The 21488-nt window shown below is 40.3% G+C and overlaps 1 protein-coding gene across 3 annotated transcripts in view; it reads right to left on the bottom strand.

Annotated features, from left to right (window-relative positions):
- Positions 1–5404: 5404 nt before the first annotated feature.
- The window catches only part of LOC121305115 (homer protein homolog 1-like), a 53212-nt gene continuing 37128 nt past the window's right edge, over positions 5405–21488 (bottom strand). Inside the window, exons 6-10 of one of the 3 annotated variants that reach the window (XM_041236664.1) lie at positions 15091–15156; positions 12250–12412; positions 8585–8695; positions 8391–8471; positions 5405–7394 (exon numbers count right to left, since the gene is read on the bottom strand). In XM_041236664.1, the coding sequence (XP_041092598.1) occupies positions 7206–7394; positions 8391–8471; positions 8585–8695; positions 12250–12412; positions 15091–15156 (610 nt within the window). In that variant the 3' untranslated portion in view covers positions 5405–7205. The remainder of the gene's footprint in view (positions 7395–8390; positions 8472–8584; positions 8696–12249; positions 12413–15090; positions 15157–21488) is intronic. The other 2 variants (XM_041236668.1, XM_041236671.1) reach the window with 2 other exon arrangements.

Here is a 21488-nt window from a genome sequence, read left to right as displayed (position 1 = left end):
AGTGCACTTATATTGTGGAGTAAGCACAAAATAATTGAAGGAACAAGGAAAGTGAAATATGTTTGCATGTTATCTCCCAACTGTAAGGAATTATTTTTTTGGGGGAGGGATTTGACACGGAATAACGTAAAGAAATATCAACGTATACTCCTAATTTTGTAAAGAGAACTTTATTGTATAGCAACTGCTTCTTACACATGAATTAGTCATACCTGCTAACAGCCACCCAAGGGACCTTGTTAAAATGGTGTGTACAGGTCATTTACCATGGCAATATATATCCACAGGGATTCATCAGACTTTATAAATTCCCAGTGTGGGCTCCAGTCTTATAGCTGGCTGGCTGGCAGAATATCTGTATCCTATTGCATTGGAATGTAGGCATCCTACAGCTTAGCTGGGATTTAAAAGAAAGTTTTCTAGGATCTCTCTATCCACCTTAAACATATTTACAGTTAGAAAGTGCTGTGCTAATGTTCCTGCAGGCAGACTGCTGACAGTTATTGATTTGGACGAATTGAACCCTTCACATAGCAGACCCTTCAGACTAGAGATAATGCTAACAGGATCAGTAGTTGGTGTGTAGAACATGCTAAAGAACTGTCAGCTTTCAAGCTAGGTTCTGATTTTTAGTTTTTTTTTTAGTTTTTGCTTTTAGCCAGCAGAGCCCCGTAGGAGGTATCCTTAAGAGATCTGTTAATAAGTGGTGACAGAGCAACACACACTACGTGCTTGGAAATAGGTCATATCATGTCTTATTTATAATTACTGACTGTACAGTATTGTGTAAACATCTGATACCAATATTAAGAAGTGTTTTTTGTGTTAGTTTTTAAGTGGTACACAGAGCAGGGTTGTCAAATGTAACTGTTCCTTTGTGAGGACCTCTTCTTGGGTCATATTGCTGTCAGTTTCCTGAGTTGTCAATGGAGTGCCACATAGCTGACCATTCAGGCTTTTCCAGCCATGGAATTAATCTGTTGATCACCCTTTCTTATAATTCTGAACAGTATGTTTTAAAACCTAGCAATAACTATTGTTATTTTTTATAATTATGAAGTACCTTTTGTACTGTGTCCCTTCTCCATAAGAACATTCCACAATTGCTCCATATTGTTGAAGAGAAAGCACTCGCATTGAGATTGTGCTCATGGAATGGGTCCCATGGAGTGACAGTCATTCCATACTTTATTTTCCCGTCTCCAGCAATCTGTTCAGAAGTTTGTGTTTATGGCAGGGAATATTTTGACGTAACAGAAACAGACCCCTCTGGGTGGCTTTGTCATACCCATGCTATCACTTTTGCACAGTACTGTACACAGAGAAACAGCAAGACATATTTGTGATGTGGCAGTAATCATTCCCTTCGCCGTGTTTCAGTTCTGGCTTGCCTCGAGGTTGATGGCTGTACAGAAGCATTTCTAATGCAGATAAGACAGGTTAGACAGTCCTGTGGGCTGGTCACTGGCAGCTGTTTTCACCCCCATGCACTCTTGTACAGCTGGGAGCCTGTCTGCAGATCAGAAGCACAGTGCAGCACATGTGGGATTTGAAATGGCCCAGATTGCAATTAACACGTTTACCATTCTGGAAAATAGAACCAGCACTTTTATTTATTTTAATAAATATCACTAATGAATTATTGTCACCTTTAATAACCTTTTTATAAAATAAACTGTGCATCTTGGATAGGTCAGGATAGGGCCATACTGTGTTTGGATCTTTGTTCACAATCTAGTACTACTGGGAAGATTTGTTTGTGTTGTGCAGAAAAACAGAATACCTCCTGATTTACTATTCTTTGTGTGTGTTTTAAGGGTTCATATTTTTTACATTACAAACAAGATTAATTGAGGTTCTGAAAGCTGTGCTGCATCAATTCCTGTGACAGCAATAGCCCAGTTCTATTCTGCCTGTTTTCCTGCTGCACTGCCACTGCATTCTAATCTGAATCATGCTGCAGAAGATTTGCAGAGTGAGTATCACATGAAGACAAAAAAAGAGAAGGATGGGTTTGTTTTTAACCCTTTACTGCCCAGTGTTCAATATATTTGACATTGAGAAAATAGGTATTAAATGGGTATGGGAGCATACCCAGGGCAGTAAAGGGTTACTACTTTTTTAATAGATAAGTATTTTTTGTGTTTGTAGGTTTTCAGTGAGCTGTTTTTATTTCTATAGTTTTAGTTTTTACAAGACGTGTGTTCTTTTGACCAAGTACTTTGTGTTTTTTTATATATATATAATTATATTCTAACTTTTTGAAAGGATTGTTAAGGTTTTGTTTTGTTTCTTTCAGTTGCAGTGTGTTTGTGTTTCGTTTGAGATCCCTAGTGTGACCCTTTGTAGCGCTAACCATTGTTGAGAGGATCTGGAATTTGAAGGGTAGACAGAATAAAACATTCTTGATTTATTTCTTTAACTTCACCCGCTTTGTTTCCATGTGTGGAGGTTATTTTCCTTCCTAATGTACATGGATACATGGATTTCATGTGTGTGGAAGATGTGGTATTAATTCCTATGATTTACAAACTGACAGGGTTTTAATGACGATGTAGTGACCCCATAACTGCAGCAGCTGTATACCTGCATCAGATTGTAGCCTGAGAACTGTAGAACTTCCAGGTTTCACACAAAGGGGATTAGGATTACTGAAATGAGAGGACTATGAAACAGAACAGGTTTTACTGAACTGATACCAGGCGAGGATGGTTTTATAGATGTCATGTACAGCTGGGTGCAAGTGCATTGGAACACCTCAAGATGTGCCCTGCTGACCCTGCAGAGTATCAGCAGTGAAGTGCAAGCTTGAGACAGCCACATACAATCTATTATTATGATACAAAACAATGGAGATTACAAATGTATTCTAAAACCCTACTGCAAATTTTACCTGAGAGGCAAAGCAGAAAAACAACATGCAATTTCTTTTTAGGGTATTCAGTGATCATTATTTTGCGTGTCTATGTTGACTTGCGTTTTATTTTTATGATGTTTTCTCTGTTGCTAATTGATGGAAATTAATAGAGTTCCTAAGTCAACAATGCAGGGCTTCTGCTGCAAGTTTACCTTAATCTCCATTTTCACCAGTGCTGCTAAGAATACAGTTTCCTGCAGTATAAATTGGTATTGTAAAGGGATTGGGATGTGGAAGTCTAAAGAGTGAGTTTTCTGAGGTAGCACACAGGAGGATGTTAAATCTCCCTGTATTGCACCCAGTTTAATTGAGCTGTATGTGACCAAGCAGCTGAAGCGTGGCTAATAACGTTTCTTACTTGGTGTTTAATTATCAGCCAAATAACACACTGCTCATCCTGACTCTAGCCGAGTATCTAGGAGGGTTAACTAGACTGACTTAATAAACAACCCTTGTGTATTGAGCACTACTAATGGAGAATCATAATGACTGTAGCTACTAGTTCTTTTAAATGTTTCTGTTATATGTTTTACTTTGTGCATATTACCATCATTTTATGGAACCCGTTATCGATAATGCAGTTTGAATAAAGTTCTTTGCCAGTACGTATCGTAATCTCACATTGTTGCACTGATCATGGCAATATGTGTAATGAAGTAAAGGATTTTTACAATTAACGGCATATGTTTACTGCTCGTATAAAATACGTTTTCCAATCCTAATGGGCCAGTCGATTTTTCTTTTTCTGCAGTGGTTTCAGCTGAGAAGTGCGTCTAATGGTATATGACGAGAGAAGTGTATGCATGCATTCTGAGCACTCTTAACTGTTTGCTGATAACAGCATGTTGAAGTTTTTCATTAACAAATCTGAATAATGTCACTTGTTGCACAAAGTTCTTCCATGGTACAGTGTAGCACATGTGTGGACCTCTTCAGTGCTGGTTTAACCGTATATATCCTGCCATGGACCACCTTAATTGGGTAATTTATACACATCATGTACTGTATTGAGGTTTGTTAAAAGAATATGTTTGTTCTTATTGCTGCCGAAAGCACTGTTAACTGTGTAACCTGTATGTTAACCAATTTTTGCTTTTTTGTTAATTATATATTTGATCTGTGTTCTATTTCTGGCCAACACTACAGATTGAACATGCAACATGTACCTGAACCAGTGAACTCTTTTACCTTAAATATCTGGCTTGCCTGGGCACATCATGATCACATTCATGAATCAATGATTAGCCACTCGCTAGATATGTGCAATATTATTATATTAGAAGTAGAAACGTTCATTAATAAATTAAAAAAAAAAAAAAAAAAAAAAACATGGTATTTAAATGTACATTGTATTGTAAAGGGTTAAAGTTGGACCTTCATATTGCATTGAGCGATTGCCTAATATTCCAAGATTACATATTTAAGTAACAGATATCATTTTTAAAACTAATATAGCAATGTCATTGAAATGTAAAATAATTGCTTTTAATAGTTTTTTGCCTTTTATTCTGCCTATTCTTTATTTTACCATTGTAATCCTGAGTTCAAACCTGCATTGTGTCCAAGGTGAATAAAACCTTGTATACCAAGTACTGAAATTGCCTCTTTTTTCTGTACGAGTGATGTAACATCGTATTCGCAGTTTTGGTGCTGACTTTAATGATTCGCTGATTTTATTCAATAAAGTATATTTATTTCAACTTGTCCCTTGTTTCCTCATTATTATGCTGTGTGCATATGCATAGTTGAGACTATTTGTGTTCTGCCCTTACAGTGAGAATGCAAGTGTGACATTAGAATGACATTACGGTGGAAATGGGAGCGTATGACTGTACTGCTATAGACTAGGGTGTTACACTGAGGGAGCACATGACTGTATGCTAGACTTGGCTTGTGTTATACCGAGGGAGCAAATGACTACTGCTATAGACTAGGGTTGGGTTACACTGAGGGAGCACATGACTGTATTGCTATAGACTAGGCCTGTTATACCGAGGGAGCACATGACTGCTGCTATAGACTAGGCTTGTGTTATACTGAGGGAGCACATGACTGTGTTGCTATAGACTAGGCTTGTGTTATACTGAGGGAGCACATGACTGTGTTGCCATAGACTAGGCTTGTGTTATACTGAGGGAGCACATGACTGTACTGCAATAGACTAGGCTTGTGTTATACTGAGGGAGCACAAAAAGCAATACATGCTGCAGTTTAGAGGTTACTCCATCCGCTCTCTTATCAGAGTTTGATGCAACACTGCCTCCCATGCTTACAACACCTAGTTTGAGCTGACGTTGCCGGTCAGACCGACCACTTCAAAGTGTATTTCTCAAGGAATGAGTACTGCACTGACTCAAGTTCTGTTCATTGTGTTTGGTTCTGGTTTGGAAACTCATTGGGTATGTCTTACCAGGTCAGTGATCACTCCTCCACCTCACTGAGGATTTGTAACACTTCAAAAAAGAATTAGGAAGTTAAAGAAAAACAAGACAAAACATTTTTTTCTGTAGAATATTGTCACTGTATTTCAAAATAAAACCTGTGTTTGTAACTTGTTTGAATTGAACAAGTTAAGCATAATGTTGAGACTTTAGACCTCTGCTTTTGATAGGTCAGTAGCTTCACTGCTGTCCCTGCTGGTATCTGTTCTTTGCAGTAGCTACGGTCCGCTGAAGCCAAGAAAGGGCTCTCAATTCACTGTAGCTTTTCCAGCTGTTGAACTGCAGAGAAATATGCAAAACCATCTGACCTACCGGGTATAGAAGTCTGGGGAGAACTACAGAACGGGATCACAGCCCATTTGAACTGTAAACTTCCGATTTGTTTTAAGCACAAGGTATATGAACATTAAAAGTTATTACTCAAACAATATTCCTTTTTAGCATTTCTACATTAATGCTTAAAACATCTGAGAGTAAAAGGTAAACCCTTAGCCCAATCAGGTGTTTCACCAAATTAAAAAGGTCGAACCACAAGCCCTTGACTAGTGTCTCCCATTGTTTTTACATCATTATACAGATTTCTTTTGGCAATAATAAACTCTGCAAACAGTCCCTAGGAAGCTCGTCATGAAGCTTCTTCATACCAAAGACATATTTTATAAATATTCTATACAGAAACATATTTGGCAAATCAGTTCTTCTTAATCTTTAAATTGCATCATTTCAAAGTCTTTAATTTCAGATAAGACCAACACAAGCTGCTGGTTTCTGAAAACAGTTCAAAATATTGCCAGGTTTATACACCTAAAAAATACAATCATAATAAATACCCAAGTACCATAAGTTAAAAAAGAAAGAAAATATTCCAAAATAAAATGAAGAAAAATTTTACAAATGAAGATAACCAAATAATAACCTCAAATTTACCATTGCACAAAAAAAAAAGGCAAAAACATTTATAGATTTAACCAAACAGTCCGGTATGATTGAAGTTTCCAAGTAGAGTACAAAGCTGTTGAAAAAGAAAGAAAGAAAAGACAGCGTGGGCAGCTTCCTACAGTGTGCAGGGCCACCATTTCTGGTCCTTTTCCAGATCATTCGGAAAATAAAGAAGTATGGAATACCTGATTGTGTGATTTCAGTGGTCTCCCGAGGCTCCTCCAGTATTGCTCTGTGCTGTGTATACAGGGGCTCAGCGCAGGCCTTGCCCTCATATTCAAGCCACATAACCCTTTATTAAATTGAATACTGGGACCCCCCTTTCACACCTGGGATACAGGTCAAGAGGCTAGGTAGTTCTACAGAGAGGAAAGCCGGTCAGGGCTGTACTGTAGTAATCTTCCTGCACACACTGAATAAAGTAACTTGTCTACAAAACCACACCATACAACTTTGAAACTTTTGAAAACCAAAGACTTCCTTACCTCAAAGATTGTAAGGGGAACCAAAAAATAAACTGAAGGTAAAGTCAGCTGCCATATCTTTTTGTTGGTAAGGTCAATTTTTATGTCTAAACAATAGTAGTGTAAAAATAATATTTATAATAATAAATGAAGAGAGTGCTCACCATCATGCTTTGTCCTGAGGTTGAAGCACAAAGCATGGTGTGCCATCTGCTCGAAATGGAAGTGAAAAGCAGACCACATATTTCTCAATAACATGGAATGCTATAAAAAAAAGTTTTTTTTTTATCAGCATCATCATTATCGTCGTATTTTATACTTCAAATAATACTTTCTATCTTCCAGGTGGATGAAGAAGGAAGGAAGGAAAGAAGGAAGAACTCCTGTGGGCACCAGCATGGCGTTCACATTACAGAGACGGTCAAACTAAAGAACAGCCACGCTTTAGCTGCATTCTATGAGCTTGGCCAGGCTATCCCGCAGCTCGGTCAGTTCAAAGATTTTGCCGTCTAGGATCTCGAGCAGTGTTTTTAAATTGTTGCGGAAGCTCTCCTGCTGCATTTGGCTGTTCTCCAGCCGCTGCCCCAGCTCCGTCAGCTGTCCCCCCAGGTCTGCGTTCCTCGTTTCTGTTTCCTGCAGTACAGGGGAGGCACAACATTTACATATTGAGGCTCGAGAGCCTTAGCCTGCAGAACTGTCAACAAGCGACAGCACAAAACAGCAAGTCACATGCAGTATATACTTCCAACTACTGCAACTACAATATTTGATATACTGTGTTAGCATCGGGGAACAAGTAGTGACCTACATCCACTGTATGTATGTGGTGATAATGCAGACAGACTGACAGCTTCAACCACATAGCCCCAGATTTGTAAATGTCAAACGGACAAGCAATTCAATGAAATTCCCAGGTTTTATCGCTGGATATATGTACCAGACATATGTAATCCGGTACACCTGGTGGTACCCCCTGGCTTCCAGAGATAAGCATCCCAAATGAGGGACAAAAAATTTAAGCACAGGGCTATGCATATGTTGGACAATTGACTATAATATATAACGCAGTGTCCCTCACACGACAGCCAGTTTACTCTGCACTTGATCACACAGCTGGATTACCTGTTAGTTCTGGGTTTAGAGGGAGACAGTACTCCTGTATGCCCAACTAATAATAAGTGTAACTGATTAAGTGCTCAGCTACTCTGCCCAAACTCATTCATTCTGGTGAAATTGCACTGTATGTGGAAACCAGCCTACTTTTTTTTCAATTTGGTCTCTAAGTTCAGAGCAAGGTTCATCAAAGTTTTGGAAAAATAACAGCAACCAGTCCCTACATGCTGTGCTGCTACTACTCCTGACAGAAAGGTTTCCTTGTTTCAACTTACCTGACCCTTAGTAGATCGAGAACACTACATCCTTTGATTCAAACAGCCCCTCTACCCCACACACAAGCACAGAGAACACGACATCCTTCGATTCAAACAGCCCCTCTACTTCATACACAAGCAGGGCACAGTATGATGTGAGAAGGACAGCTGGTGAATACCTGAGGCAGACCGAGCATGTGTCTGTTTCATCTTTCTGGCTTTTGAAGGTAATATGAGTTGGAAGGAAACAGCACCCTACCTGAAGCTTCTGCGTGAGAGTGTCTCTCTGAGTCTGCAGCTGTCGGGCATGTTCCATTTCCTCTCTCAACCTCTCGATTTCCTTCAAGAACAAGCGACATAACCCATTCCCCTTAGCGCATGACCACAGCCAATCGCTGAGACCAAAAATCATTTCAAACATGTAAAAAGCAGGCTATGAGAAAACTTTCTTACCTCTTCCTTTGCTTTTAATGTTGACTCCAGTTCTTCTATTGTTTGGTTTAACTCTGTCTTGTGAGATTTGATTGCATTTGCTTGACTGCTCACACACTCCAGCTCAGTCACCTGTGGAAGGTTACAGTAAGAAGTCATCTTGCACAATGGGTACACTCACCGGAACGCTGGCAGGAGGCTTCAGTTCTACTGACGTGTGTGTCACACAGCGGTCCCTGGGATTCTGAGAGACACATCAGCAATCCGAATTGTTCTCTCACTCTGCTAACTGGCAGTTATTTGCAATAAGCAAATCTCATTTAAAAAAGGCAGTAAAGTTATCTGTTAACATATTCAAAATATAGCTGTTAAAATCTTCAGTTGAATTTCCTTCATAAAGGTAGGGGGTTTAAGAATACAAAACTAACTTGACTAAAAACACAACTGAGACAGATCCAAACTAAATCCTGTCATCTTTAACCACGTCTGGAACAATCATGTGTTTCTCATGTTCAAATACTCAATATTCAAACATTCTTACATCTTTAACAAACTGAAAAAAATACAGCAGCAAAATGACATTAAATAAACCTGGTGCCCCTTCAAACTCCATGAGAAACAAGAGAAAAACACCCTTCTGTACCCTCCTTGTGTATAAATGACACTACAGGATCAAACACAAGCATGATTAGTTTAACCTCTAAATATGTCTCAGGCTCTGTTTGCGAGAATATTTGAATATTTGTCCAGGAACTACCTTATCCATTTACACTGTCTTACTGGAAGAGTATCTCATCTGCTTTTTATTGACGTATTTTAGACCAGAGAGTCCAGTTTTCCAGTACACTGAAAATCGGACACGCATTGCCTGTTAACACTCAATGCCAACGTCGCAGAAAGGCGACCACCGGCTCTGTGCCAGTGGTACAAATGTGTGACAGACTGCTGTGCCTTTAATTATCAATTGCTGTTACAAAAGCAACATAAGAGCTGGACAAATTGACAACACAACAATGAGCTGCTCAATTTCAGCTTTTGATAGGTACATAATTTAATATATGCTGCCGTTCAATTATTTTCAGCAACTTGCTGTCAAGCTAGATGTTGCTAACGTCAAGCAGGTGCCTGCCTGGAGGTGGTGCCTGCATTGTGTAGCTAATATATATTTGAATATCATGGCATATGTGTATATCACTGTCATGTCAGAAAGGAAGCCGTGTCCAGTGAGGTAGCTTGCTGTATGAACAGAACTAGTTACCACACAAAATTACTCAAAATATTAGTCACAATATTTAGATGCTCCGTGAAAAGTCATGTATTATTTATTTATTTTACTGCAATAAAGTCTAGTTTGTTTTAATTGTGTAGACAATATTTTAAAAAGATACTCTGAAGCTCTGTAAACAGTGTGCGCTGGTCACATTTGTTTGTGAGGTTTTGAATTAAACAAATAGAATCAAGAAATAGATACATGTGTAGTGTTTTTTTCCTTTGTTTTTAGTACTTTCAATGTCATTTTTATATAGTTATATTTGGCTATGTTTAAATGCTGTTTAGTTTCTGTAGTAACAGGGTTTTGCGTGACAGCTCCAGTGGCTGCAGTACGAGCAGCAGTTCCCTTGAGGAAAGAGAAAGTCAACACGGGGGTGGGACAATGAGACCTCTTCTAAAGATCTGCATGGTTAATCTGCTCTGCGATTCATCCGTGTATCTGCAGTTCTGGTGCAGACTATTGAACTGATAGCCTCATCTTTCCATTTTTATTTTTATATTGAATAATTTTTTCATCTTTGATGGTGATCGAGTAGAGCCCTCTTGTGGCCAGAAGTAATGACTACAACAACATCAACAGGAGGTCTACATTTCTACCAGTTACAGTGCTTCCTTGGGGACCTGTGTGTCTGCTAATTATAATTTGAACTGATAATTTGCTTAATTAGACCTTTTTAATTGTTTTCAGCTCTTAAACAGTTGCAGGTTTGAAGTTAGCGATAACATTTTATAAGTAACTTGAACTATGCAACTGTTTAAGAGCTGAAAACAATGAAAAAGGTCTAATTAAGCAAATTATAATTTCAATGAAGAGTCTAGTTAAGTAATACAATGAAGGGTCTAGTTCTAGAAGCACTGAGTTGAAGGTTAATTCTACTGCAACTGCAACTCATTATCCTGCCTGCCCCCTTCACTCCCTCTTGCATTGCTGTGAATAATACCAGAGCCCATGTGCTATAGCCCTGATTTCACCAGGTGCTGCTGCTGCACTGCTGCCCTCAGCAGTTCAGTGTAACCCTGAGTGCTTCGTCTCCTTGGATCAGAGACAAAGGTAGGAATGATGCATTCAAAACACTTGACTTTAGGCTTTACCAAACCATTCAAGTTTGAGCACACTCAAAAACTTCCCATATTGCGCACCCAAAACCTTCCTCTCATGGATGCTTTGCTGAAAGATCTGCGCACGAGTTGAGGCGATATGAGTTATTTTATAGTTTTGGGGTTTTATTTTTGATCACGTCCCTTTAAACATATTTTAAGCCGATTCGCTTTCTTAATCAAACACTGATTACAACAGGAAGTTGTTTCTTTTTACCCTCATATCTTGATTGAGTTAACAAACAACGTGCATTGATCTCAGCTGATTCTATTTGAACCTGCATTCCGTTCTGTCTCTAATCTGTCTAATTCAGCTTATTAATTTCCACTGCGTTAGTGTCTAGTAGTGCATCAACATATTTAAACAATCTGGTATTCAGTTAAGGCTTAACAACTATTAATTAAGGTTTAAAGGGATGGAAAGAGATGGAAAATACAAACCGAAAACTAGAAGCCCTATTTATAGTCACCCAATATTCTTTCCACCTCTTCGTGGATAACATCAACCTGTGTTCTACCAGATATTGTGCTCGTTCCTTCTGGGAATGTGAAAATAAGACTGTGATGAGTCAAAGGGTTTTCGGTCTGTGATTCAGCCTCCCGACAGTAGATGGCATCAAACCAACTCGGGACTTCCCTTACCAAGATCTCGTGACCATGGCAAAAGTCATCTTTTGAGGGGCGGCACCTTGGTGAGGGGCGGAAGTACGAGTATGTAAATTCCAGCCACTGGAGTCAAGTGAAGGATAAGGACACTTGTCAGTTGAGGATTGGTGTTCCACTGACTACAGAGGCGGGACATTACATACTAAAGGGAACGTACTACTGTGTTCGGGGTTGGTCCGAAAGTAAAATAGGAGGAGTAACGGGTGGAGGGAGAGATTGGTTTTGGTGCAGCGGGTTTTTTAAAACAAAAAACACTAACATTTCTTTTGTCTTTTTTTGTTTATGTATGGGTCGCCACGAAGACAATTAAAGACGAGTCATCACGGTTTGTTTTGGATTTCACCCCTGCACTCCTTCCCTCACACCATTTTGTTTTCTTTTGTTATTTAATCATTTTGTTGTGTATAGAGAATAAAAATAAATTATTTTATTTCTGTACACATAAATTACTGTCTGGACATTCCATTTAATACACTCTCGCCTCACAAAGACAATAGCCAGAAAAGACAGCATATCCATGCAATATTCTTATAAACTTCCCCTGTTACTCGTGGGGATAAAGTGCTCAATTTGACTTTTTCTTTTTTTTTCTACACACAAGCGCACAGACACAAGCACACACACACAAGCACACAGACACAGACACGCACCCTTTTATGTAGCCTCTCGGCCTCGTCCTGGTAGGCGGCGAGCTGCTGTTTCCACTGCTTCACGTTGCCCGTGGACTCGAGGAGCGCCGCTGTCAGCTTGGCGTTGTTTCCCTTGAGAACCGCCAGCTCCGCCTCCCAGTGCTTATTGATTGCAGAGCTGCTGCTAAAGAGAGCAAGCACAACAAGCACATCAAAACAGCATTCTGACTGCAGAGCTGCTGCTAAAGATAGCAAGCACATCAAAACGGCATTCTGATTGCAGAGCTGCTGCTAAAGAGAGCAAGCACAACATGTACATCAAAACAGCATTCTGATTGCAGAGCTGCTGCTAAAGAGAGCAAGCACATCAAAACATTGATTGCAGAGCTGCTGCTAAAGACAGCAAGCACAACAAGCAATTAAAAACAGCATTCGTGGCTCCCGAGTGGAGCATCTGGTAATTATCCGAGTGGAGTGCAGGATGTGCCCTATAGCCTGGAGGTCGCCGGTTCGAGTCCAGGCTATTCTATTGCCGACCGTAGATGGGACGCCCCAGGGGGCAGCGCACAATTCACTGAGCGCCACCCGGGGGGGGGGTTTAGGTTGGCCAGGGTGTCCTCAGCTCAATGTGCACCAGTGACCCCTGTAGTCTGGTCATGCACCTGCCAGCTTGCCTGTAAGCTGCCCAGAGCTGCGTTGTCCTCCGACTCTGTAGCTCTGAGATGGCTCGGTGAGTCTGAAGTGTAAAAAAAAAGTAGTGGGCTGACGGCACATGCTTCGGAGGACAGCGTGTGTTTGTCTTCACCGCTCCCGAGTGCGGGGGTGGTAGTGGTGAGCTGAGCCAAAAATAATTGAATATGTCAAACGAGATTGTGAAATTATAGGCATACTGTAGTGAATCTGCAGGGCAGATTCAAGCCAGGGACCTATACAGTCATGACAGCTAGATACATTTTAAATATACGTAACCTGTGTTAAAAAATAAAAGCTTTTCTGTTCTTTTTTGTGCTATCTGGTTATCAGCAGTAATAAGCTCAGAAATTGTGCGCTGTGTCTTTAAATGAAGCATGCTTGCTAGTACGCATGTAAAAAAATGGAAGCAATGTAAATCACAATGTAAATCACAGTGCTGAAAGAAGTTCAGAGGAGGTTTTAAAACTTGTCTTGATAAAAAGAGTTATTCAAGAATATAGTCTATCAAATATAATTGCATTTTACTCAGGATATTTTGTGGACTGGACCAGACACTTAATTTCTCTGGAAACTGCTGGAATTCAACCAGGGGCCCCTGCAGCGTTTTTTCTTCAGTACAGGACGACAAGAAAGAAACTCCATACGAACTCTGCTATAAACACTGAGTGCATTCTTGAATTGCCTACGGTTGGTGTTTTTTGTAAATGAATGAACATGTTTGTGGAGAAAGCAGATTTCATTGAGACAAATGATCTTTACTTAAAGTGAATGATATTTCCTTTAGAGAAATTCCAATTGATTTTCCGAGGGACATTTTCTTGACATTGCCTATCGAGTTCTTACCTAGCTGAGAACCCATCGCCCCACATAAAAGAAATGCTGCTTCATATTATGTACCAAGCCTGATAGAAGTTTGCTTCAGAACAGGCAAGTGCTGCAGACACTGTGTGCTTTCTGTGGATCTGTTCTATACAGGCAAGAATCCCCTTTAATGTATTCCTTCCACTAAGAACCAGCAGGATAATAACTGGCAATGAGCTGAATGGCTCCACTTTTGGAGTTTAGTATTCTAATTTATATGAGTCACAATGGGCTAGCCTGTACTCTTCAGTCCACCTGCGGTCTGAATGCTACAGCTAAGTGGAGCAGCACTGTAAACCAATGCTAGATACATACACAGTAGGAGGGCCGTCATGTTTAGGACACCAGTCCTCCTTTCACCAGTAAATGTACCTGCTTAATCATATGTGGGATATTAATGTAACTCATGGATGTGCTGCATGTACCCTGTAGACTCCTCTGTATTTGGTGAAGCTTGGTGGATGGGGGTCAGTATGGAGGTGCAGCTATTGGTAAAGAAGCCAACGAGAATCTGGAACAGTAAGACATTCTTTATATAACTCATGCTCATAACTTCAAGCTTTGTGACTCAGCAATGTAGGTGTTCTGGTTTACTGTGGCCTGTTTTAGTCTGAACAATTCCACAAAAACAAAATGGTGCTGAGCACATTCCAGGACACACCCACACTCCATGACGTATTAACGTCTTATAAATCAGAAAATCCAAGACTGCACTCAGGAACTACTATTAAACATTAAAAGTGACATTCCTACAGGGAATGAAACAAGACACAAAACAGCATGTGTTGATGCTTAGTGGATGGCAACAGTGAATGAACACATGCATCAAGCAGGGCGTGAATGCAGCTGCAGCATTTTGAGCTCAGTCAATACTTTTAAAGCATTGGGGATTTTTTGTAACTAGACCTTTTGTATATGTCACATAGCTGATCTCAGCATGGTCATCTTCATTCATGTGCAATGAGTAACACAGCTGACCTCAGCATGGTCATCTTCATACATATGCAATGAGTAACACAGCTGACCTCAGCATGGTCATCTTCATTCATATGCAATGAGTAACACAGCTGATCTCAGCATGGTCATCTTCATTCATATGCAATGAGTAACACAGCTGATCTCAGCATGGTCATCTTCACTCATGTGCAATGATTTTGATCCAATATATATTTATTTGCTTTGCAATCTGTGCTAATCTTGCTTTGACCTCATCTACAGCTCTGGTGGCTAGCCATAGATATTTGTATCACAGGACAGATGAGCCAAAGTGTTGCAAGTGTTTCAGTGTAGTGTGCTTTTCTCTCTTACCCCTCTTGGTTTGGTGAGACAAGGTGCATGTGTGTCAGTATGGTGGGTACAGCTCCATTGATGTTCCTGCAGGGAGTCAAACAAGACATTAGACAAAATGTGATGACACCAAATTGACAGAAACAGAGGATGCAAGGCACACAAATCATGCATGTGACTGCATCAATCTGAGATATACAAATGTAAACTGGTATACTGACATAGGAGAAACCATTCATGAACGTGCAGAAATGTGGTTCAGAACAAAGCAATGATTCCTTGTAGCCCAAGCATAAACAATGTCACCACTGTGCACTAAATGGTGAAGGAGGCTTTGTTTAGCTAAACACTGGATCACAGGAATACCACTGCCTGTCATTTCAAGACACCTGGCTGTCTAGCTGTTCTTTTTATATCCAATGATTGACTGGTATTGTAAAATGATGCCAGTGATTTTCTAGTTGTTTCATAACTGTGCTAAGCTATCTGACTGTTCAAATTGCCAGTTTCCAGGCACTATATAATATGAAGTGGTCATTGTGATTGTCCACCAAATAACATTCACATTCAAACACTTAAGACAAAATGAGACATTTATCAGGGAACACAGATAAATCCATTCTGCTCATCGGGTTCCAATTTCACCTCCCAGTCAAACACTACACATCTAAAAACAGCAACTCACATTGTGCAAGGCAGTGCTGTAGGAAATGAAGAATACAGAAAGAAAGAGGGAGGGGGGCACTGAGCTCATTCCTTTCTGCCTGCAGACAAGGATCTGTAGACGCTGCAGAGCAACTCGGCGTGGGTATTACTAAGGTATTGCTCTTGGGGGCAGGTTCTGGGGTACACTCTGGTCTACCAGTACTTAGAAGTTAGACATGTTTCTGAGAGCTCTACTGAAGCTGCAGGTGTGCTTTACCAGGATGTAGTGACTGAAGCAGACAATGATGCAAAGTGAGTCTGAACAAAAAGAATATTCAAATCTGATATTTCTCATCTTACTAAGTTGCTCTTTAAGGCTTAGGGTTAGGGTGAGGCAGCTCTGTGGTATTCGTGCTCTTTATGGGTTAGGGTTAGGCAGCTCTGTGGTATTCGTGCTCTTTAAGGGTTAGGGTTAGGCAGCTCTGTGGTATTCGTGCTGTAAGGGTTAGGCAGGTCTGTGGTACTGATGCTCTAAGGGTTAGGGTGAATCAGCTGTGTGATATTCGTGCACTAAGGGTTAGTGTAAGGCAGCTCTGTGGTATTCGTGCTCTTTAAGGGTTAGGGTGAGGCAGCTCTGTGGTATTCGTGCTCTTTAAGGGTTAGGGTTAGGCAGCTCTGTGGTATTCGTGCTCTTTAAGGGTTAGGGTTAGACAGCTTTCTGGTATTTGTGCTCCAAGGCTTAGGGTTAGGCAGGTCTGTGATATTTGTGCTTTAAGGGTTAGGGTGAGGCAGCTCTGTGCTATTCATGCCTTTTAAGGGTTAGGGTGAGGCAGCTCTGTGGTATTCGTGCTTTTTAAGGGTTAGGGTTAGGCAGCTCTGTGGTATTCGTGCTCTTTAAGGGTTAGGGTGAGGCAGCTCTGTGCTATTCATGCCTTTTAAGGGTTAGGGTGAGGCAGCTCTGTGGTATTCGTGCTTTTTAAGGGTTAGGGTTAGGCAGCTCTGCGGTATTCGTGCTCTTTAAGGGTTAGGGTTAGGCAGCTTTGTGGTATTTGTGCTCTAAGGCTTAGGGTTAGGCAGGTCTGTGATATTCGTGCTCTTTAAGGGTTAGGGTGAGGCAGCTCTGTGGTATTCGTGCTCTTTAAGGGTTAGGGTGAGGCAGCTCTGTGGTATTCATGCTCTTTAAGGGTTAGGGTGAGGCAGCTCTGTGGTATTCGTGCTCTTTAAGGGTTAGGGTTAGGCAGCTCTGTGGTATTCGTGCTCTTTAAGGGTTAGGGTGAGGCAGGTCTGTGCTATTCGTGCTTTTTAAGGGTTAGGGTGAGGCAGCTCTGTGGTATTCGTGCTTTTTAAGGGTTAGGGTTAGGCAGCTCTGTGGTATTCGTGCTCTTTAAGGGTTAGGGTGAGGCAGCTCTGTGCTATTCATGCCTTTTAAGGGTTAGGGTGAGGCAGCTCTGTGGTATTCGTGCTTTTTAAGGGTTAGGGTTAGGCAACTCTGCGGTATTCGTGCTCTTTAAGGGTTAGGGTTAGGCAGCTTTCTGGTATTTGTGCTCTAAGGCTTAGGGTTAGGCAGGTCTGTGATATTTGTGCTTTAAGGGTTAGGCAGCTCTGTGGTATTCATGCTCTTTAAGGGTTAGGGTTAGACAGCTCTGTGGTATTTGTGTGGTATGTCTATTCTGTCACATGAGTGGATCTCTGTTAGTGTAAAGTACACAGTGAATAGCTAAGTCTCGTCCAATGCACTTCCATCATGAAAACTAAACAAGTCATTAGTCAATTAACTGCTCTTCAAAGCATGCTTTCCTTGAACAGGACATACGTGATCACAGATTACATTCCCTTGAAAGAAAATAATAACAAAATGCTTATTACAAGCAGCTTATCTTTACCACCTGGCTATGCAGCAATTTGATTTTATCATTAGTTGTATGGAGCAAAAAACGTCATGACTCTGATCTTAGATATGAAGCTGTCTTCAGTCAATACCTTTTGTATTGTCAACCACATACTGAAGCGTTATATTTTTCTTGTAAGTAGCTAAAATGGTACAGAAGTGGAGTTTCATTTATCACAGTATGAGTCTCTCTGAGCAGAAATAGAGCCTCTTAAAACGACAGACGGTCAGAAACTTCAATATTCTTTGGTTTAAAAAAGTGGCAATTACCAGTTACTTGCACTAATGAATTGAACTAGTGTAAGCATTTCGACTTTTAGAACTTGAACAGGACAACAAAAGACTTCAGCGGCATCCTAGGTTGTGGTTGTCACGTCCACTACACACTTCTGATACATCTGTTCAATTACACCAAGAATAGAAGAGGAAAACAGAATGGCTTGCAACAAAACTGCAGACATCCACCAAATAGGTAAATGTTTCAGGTAATAATAATTTGCCAGGTAAATGTTGTATGAGGACAGACAAATGCTTGTGTTTATATAATATGCTAAAAAGGCAGCAAAAACACATCTGACTGATTATCCCATAACCCCATGTAAAGCCTGTCTGTAGTCATTCTGATCTTGACTTGCTGATATTGCTAAGTGTTGCTTGGGGTATAACAAGTTGCTGGTGAAGAGTGGTCTTGTCAAGCTGGAGCATGTTCTTGCCATAAGTACCTTGCACACACACACACACACACTAGTAACATTTTCAGTCAGCCTAAATACAGTGCCCTGTCCCTTAATAACACATTAGTAGGGAGCCATAGTTCCATTTGCTACTGGAATGGCATTATGAAGCAATGGGAGCCACGACCATGCTGCTTTATAATCGATTATAACACTAATGTGCGATCATCATGTGCATGACAATCATGTGCTTTCAATGCGTATTGATCGTGATACTGATTGATTGAGGGGGAGTGATCAATAGGGTATGGGTGTATCTGAGTGCAGCGGGAGTGATCAATAGGGTATGGGTGTCACCTGAGGGCAGGGGGAGTGATCAATAGGGTATGGGTGTCACCTCAGTGCAGGGGGAGTGATCAATAGGGTATGGGTGTCACCTGAGTGCAGGGGGAGTGATCAATAGGGTATGGGTGTCACCTGAGTGCAGGGGGAGTGATCAGTAGGGTATGGGTGTCACCTGAGGGCACTCCCAAGGTGTTTTGCAGCAAAGGCTCCGTAGAAAACAAAGCCATCCGATTAAAAACGGAAGACAGGGAAAGTAGCAAGCAGGTACTTGACAGTGGCTTGAGGTTCATGCCCATACAAAACCTGATCCCACCTGACCCAGCATCACTGCACTCTGCTCACCTCTATGTTTTCGGAAGTGTGTGACTGTGCAGAAAACAAGGTGTGGGGTTGTGGGTTCTATACACCTCACAGTAGAATATGGAATGCCGCCCCTGATTCTCAGTCAATCAGAGGCTTATATGAAAGAGTTTTTGATGTTACCTGGAACAGGGTGGTGATTATGTTAAATGTGTTATTTCTGTTACTACTCGATGGTGTCTATTGCATGATGATCGTGTTGTTTTTGCAATCAAACAGATCTTTGTGTTTAACAGTTCTCCAGCAGTAGCCAGTACAGATGCAGAGTTTGTGGATCTGTTCCTGGGTGATGTCATGGAGCACTCCCTTTACACTGCAGCGTGTTCATTTTGAAGTACTAAAGCACTGTGCTGCCTGGGAGCAGGGAGACAGCCTGCATGCGAATGTTAGGGAATGTCTCCCAGCTGGACACTGCTGTGGAACAGCAACAGCCAGGCTGGTTTCACAGGCTTCCACTGTCATTAACCTTGGACTAAAGTGAACTCTAAATGTGTGCGAATCACGGTTGCTTATTAATAAATTCCAGTACACACTGTGAGGTTTTATTATTTACAAATTGCTGAAATATGTACAGGGATGCAATATACGTGGCCGCCATTGTATTTGCGAAGAGTTTTGTTTATTCAACTCTAGTAGCGTTACTAAAAACTCCCAGGGAAGCCCTACAAAGGAGCCTTCTCCTCCCAGCTCACACAGGGTAATGTGTGGTGTATTTAACTCCTTGCCTGCCTCACCCTCTCTGCGCTGTGTGGACCAGCTCAGACACCTTTCCCTTCCACAGCCTCTCCAATCTCTCCCTTCCATCACTCTTGCTATACTGCTGCAGCCTTCACTTTGTTTATGTGTGATATATACAGCGAGGACCACAAGCTTTGCATCGCCTACAATTTCAGGGTTGAGACATAATAAAAATAAACTATAAGAACATCATTTAGATCTTTTATTGAACATCATGTAATCAAATAAAATACAAAATTATATCACAAAAGTCTAACGGAAGTACAGTATTTCATGTTAGATTTCAAAATATCACATTTCAATTTGTCTGTTTTTTGTTAAGTATATGGAGATCTACAAAGCATTATGTAATTCACTATTTTAAAATAACATTATTCAGCAGGTTTTATTTAACTTTATGAACCAAAATGAGTTAATTCTATAGGCTGAATGAACACGTGGCTGTCGCTGTATGTACCACTCTCCCTCTGCTCTGTGCGGAAGTCAATATGAAAGATGCCCACACACATTGTGGCCTGTAACAGGTAAATGAATGACACAGAACAGAGGAACAAACCCATCTTAATGTTTCTACCCTTCTGTGTGTGCTTTTTGAGGGCCCCAGTGCAGGAAAGCATTGAATTGAATGTTTACTTTAATTACAATCATTTGTCTTCCATACCACAGTACCTACATCTATTGCAAATAAGTATTTTTTTTAGAATGAAAACATTTCCCAACTTTGTAATGTGCACTTTGTTTTTGTAATAAGCCACTGCAGTTTTCTTAAGTATATTTTGTTAAGGATATGTATTCTTTTTAGTGATAAAAACAAACAAAAAAAAAACACATTTTGAATAAATCAAACAATTGATGCTATTTGAGAAATATCCACCGAAATAACATTTAATAACACATATACATAGCCAGAAAAATGAAGAAAGATATTACAACTGAAATATTGGTATTGCATACAAGCAAGTAAAGGGTTTTATAAATATATAGACTCTGTCGAGGTAAATGCAATTCATATAAAGACATTCTATTCATTTAAACGTATATAAATGTTGAATAAACTCACAAAAAATGTACAAAAACAGTCAACATCAGCAATCATACAGTATAAACCACTTCACAAGACCATCCAAGCACAGTACTACAATATAGTCAAAACATATTTCAAACTGGTATCAAATAGAAAGAGTGCAAGATGCAGTTCAAATCTAGAACATATCCATGGAATACACCTTTAGCATCAATGTATATTAACAACTACATTGTTTCTGTAAACTGTATAATACTGGGAAAGCCGGCTGTGTAACTTCCAAACGTACTGTAGATCTTCACAGCCCGCAGTAACAGCGGGACCCGCTGCAACACACACTGAACAACAACGATGCATAACTGAGCTTCTCTGAAGGGCAGTCAGGACGTGTTAATATTGCGATTGAAGAGAAGTATCGGACACTTTAAAATCAAGCACAAACCAAGGACACAAACAGTAGTCTAATTCCTGAAACCCGAAATGACGACGTCTCCGTTCGCTTTTTTTAAAGGGAGCAGACTCGACAAGTTTTAAACAGTTGTCTGAAAAAAAAAAAAAAAAAAAAATACAAGATCGAATTTAAAATGCCACGTTTTTATTGGAGGGGGAAAAAAAGAAAGAGCAGTTTTTGTTGCTGTTCATGCTGGGTAACCTTTCTGTTAACAACATTGCATTAAATCACGCCATTCAATGTTTTAAAATGGATTGGTTGCATTGCTTCATGTTATATTAAAAGGAGACTGTT

The sequence above is a fragment of the Polyodon spathula genome, chromosome 2 (assembly GCF_017654505.1).
Source record: "Polyodon spathula isolate WHYD16114869_AA chromosome 2, ASM1765450v1, whole genome shotgun sequence".
Taxonomy (NCBI): Eukaryota; Metazoa; Chordata; class Actinopteri; order Acipenseriformes; family Polyodontidae; genus Polyodon; species Polyodon spathula.
The sequence above is the reverse complement of the archived record's forward strand: the minus strand, read 5'-3'. Positions and strand labels throughout refer to the sequence as shown.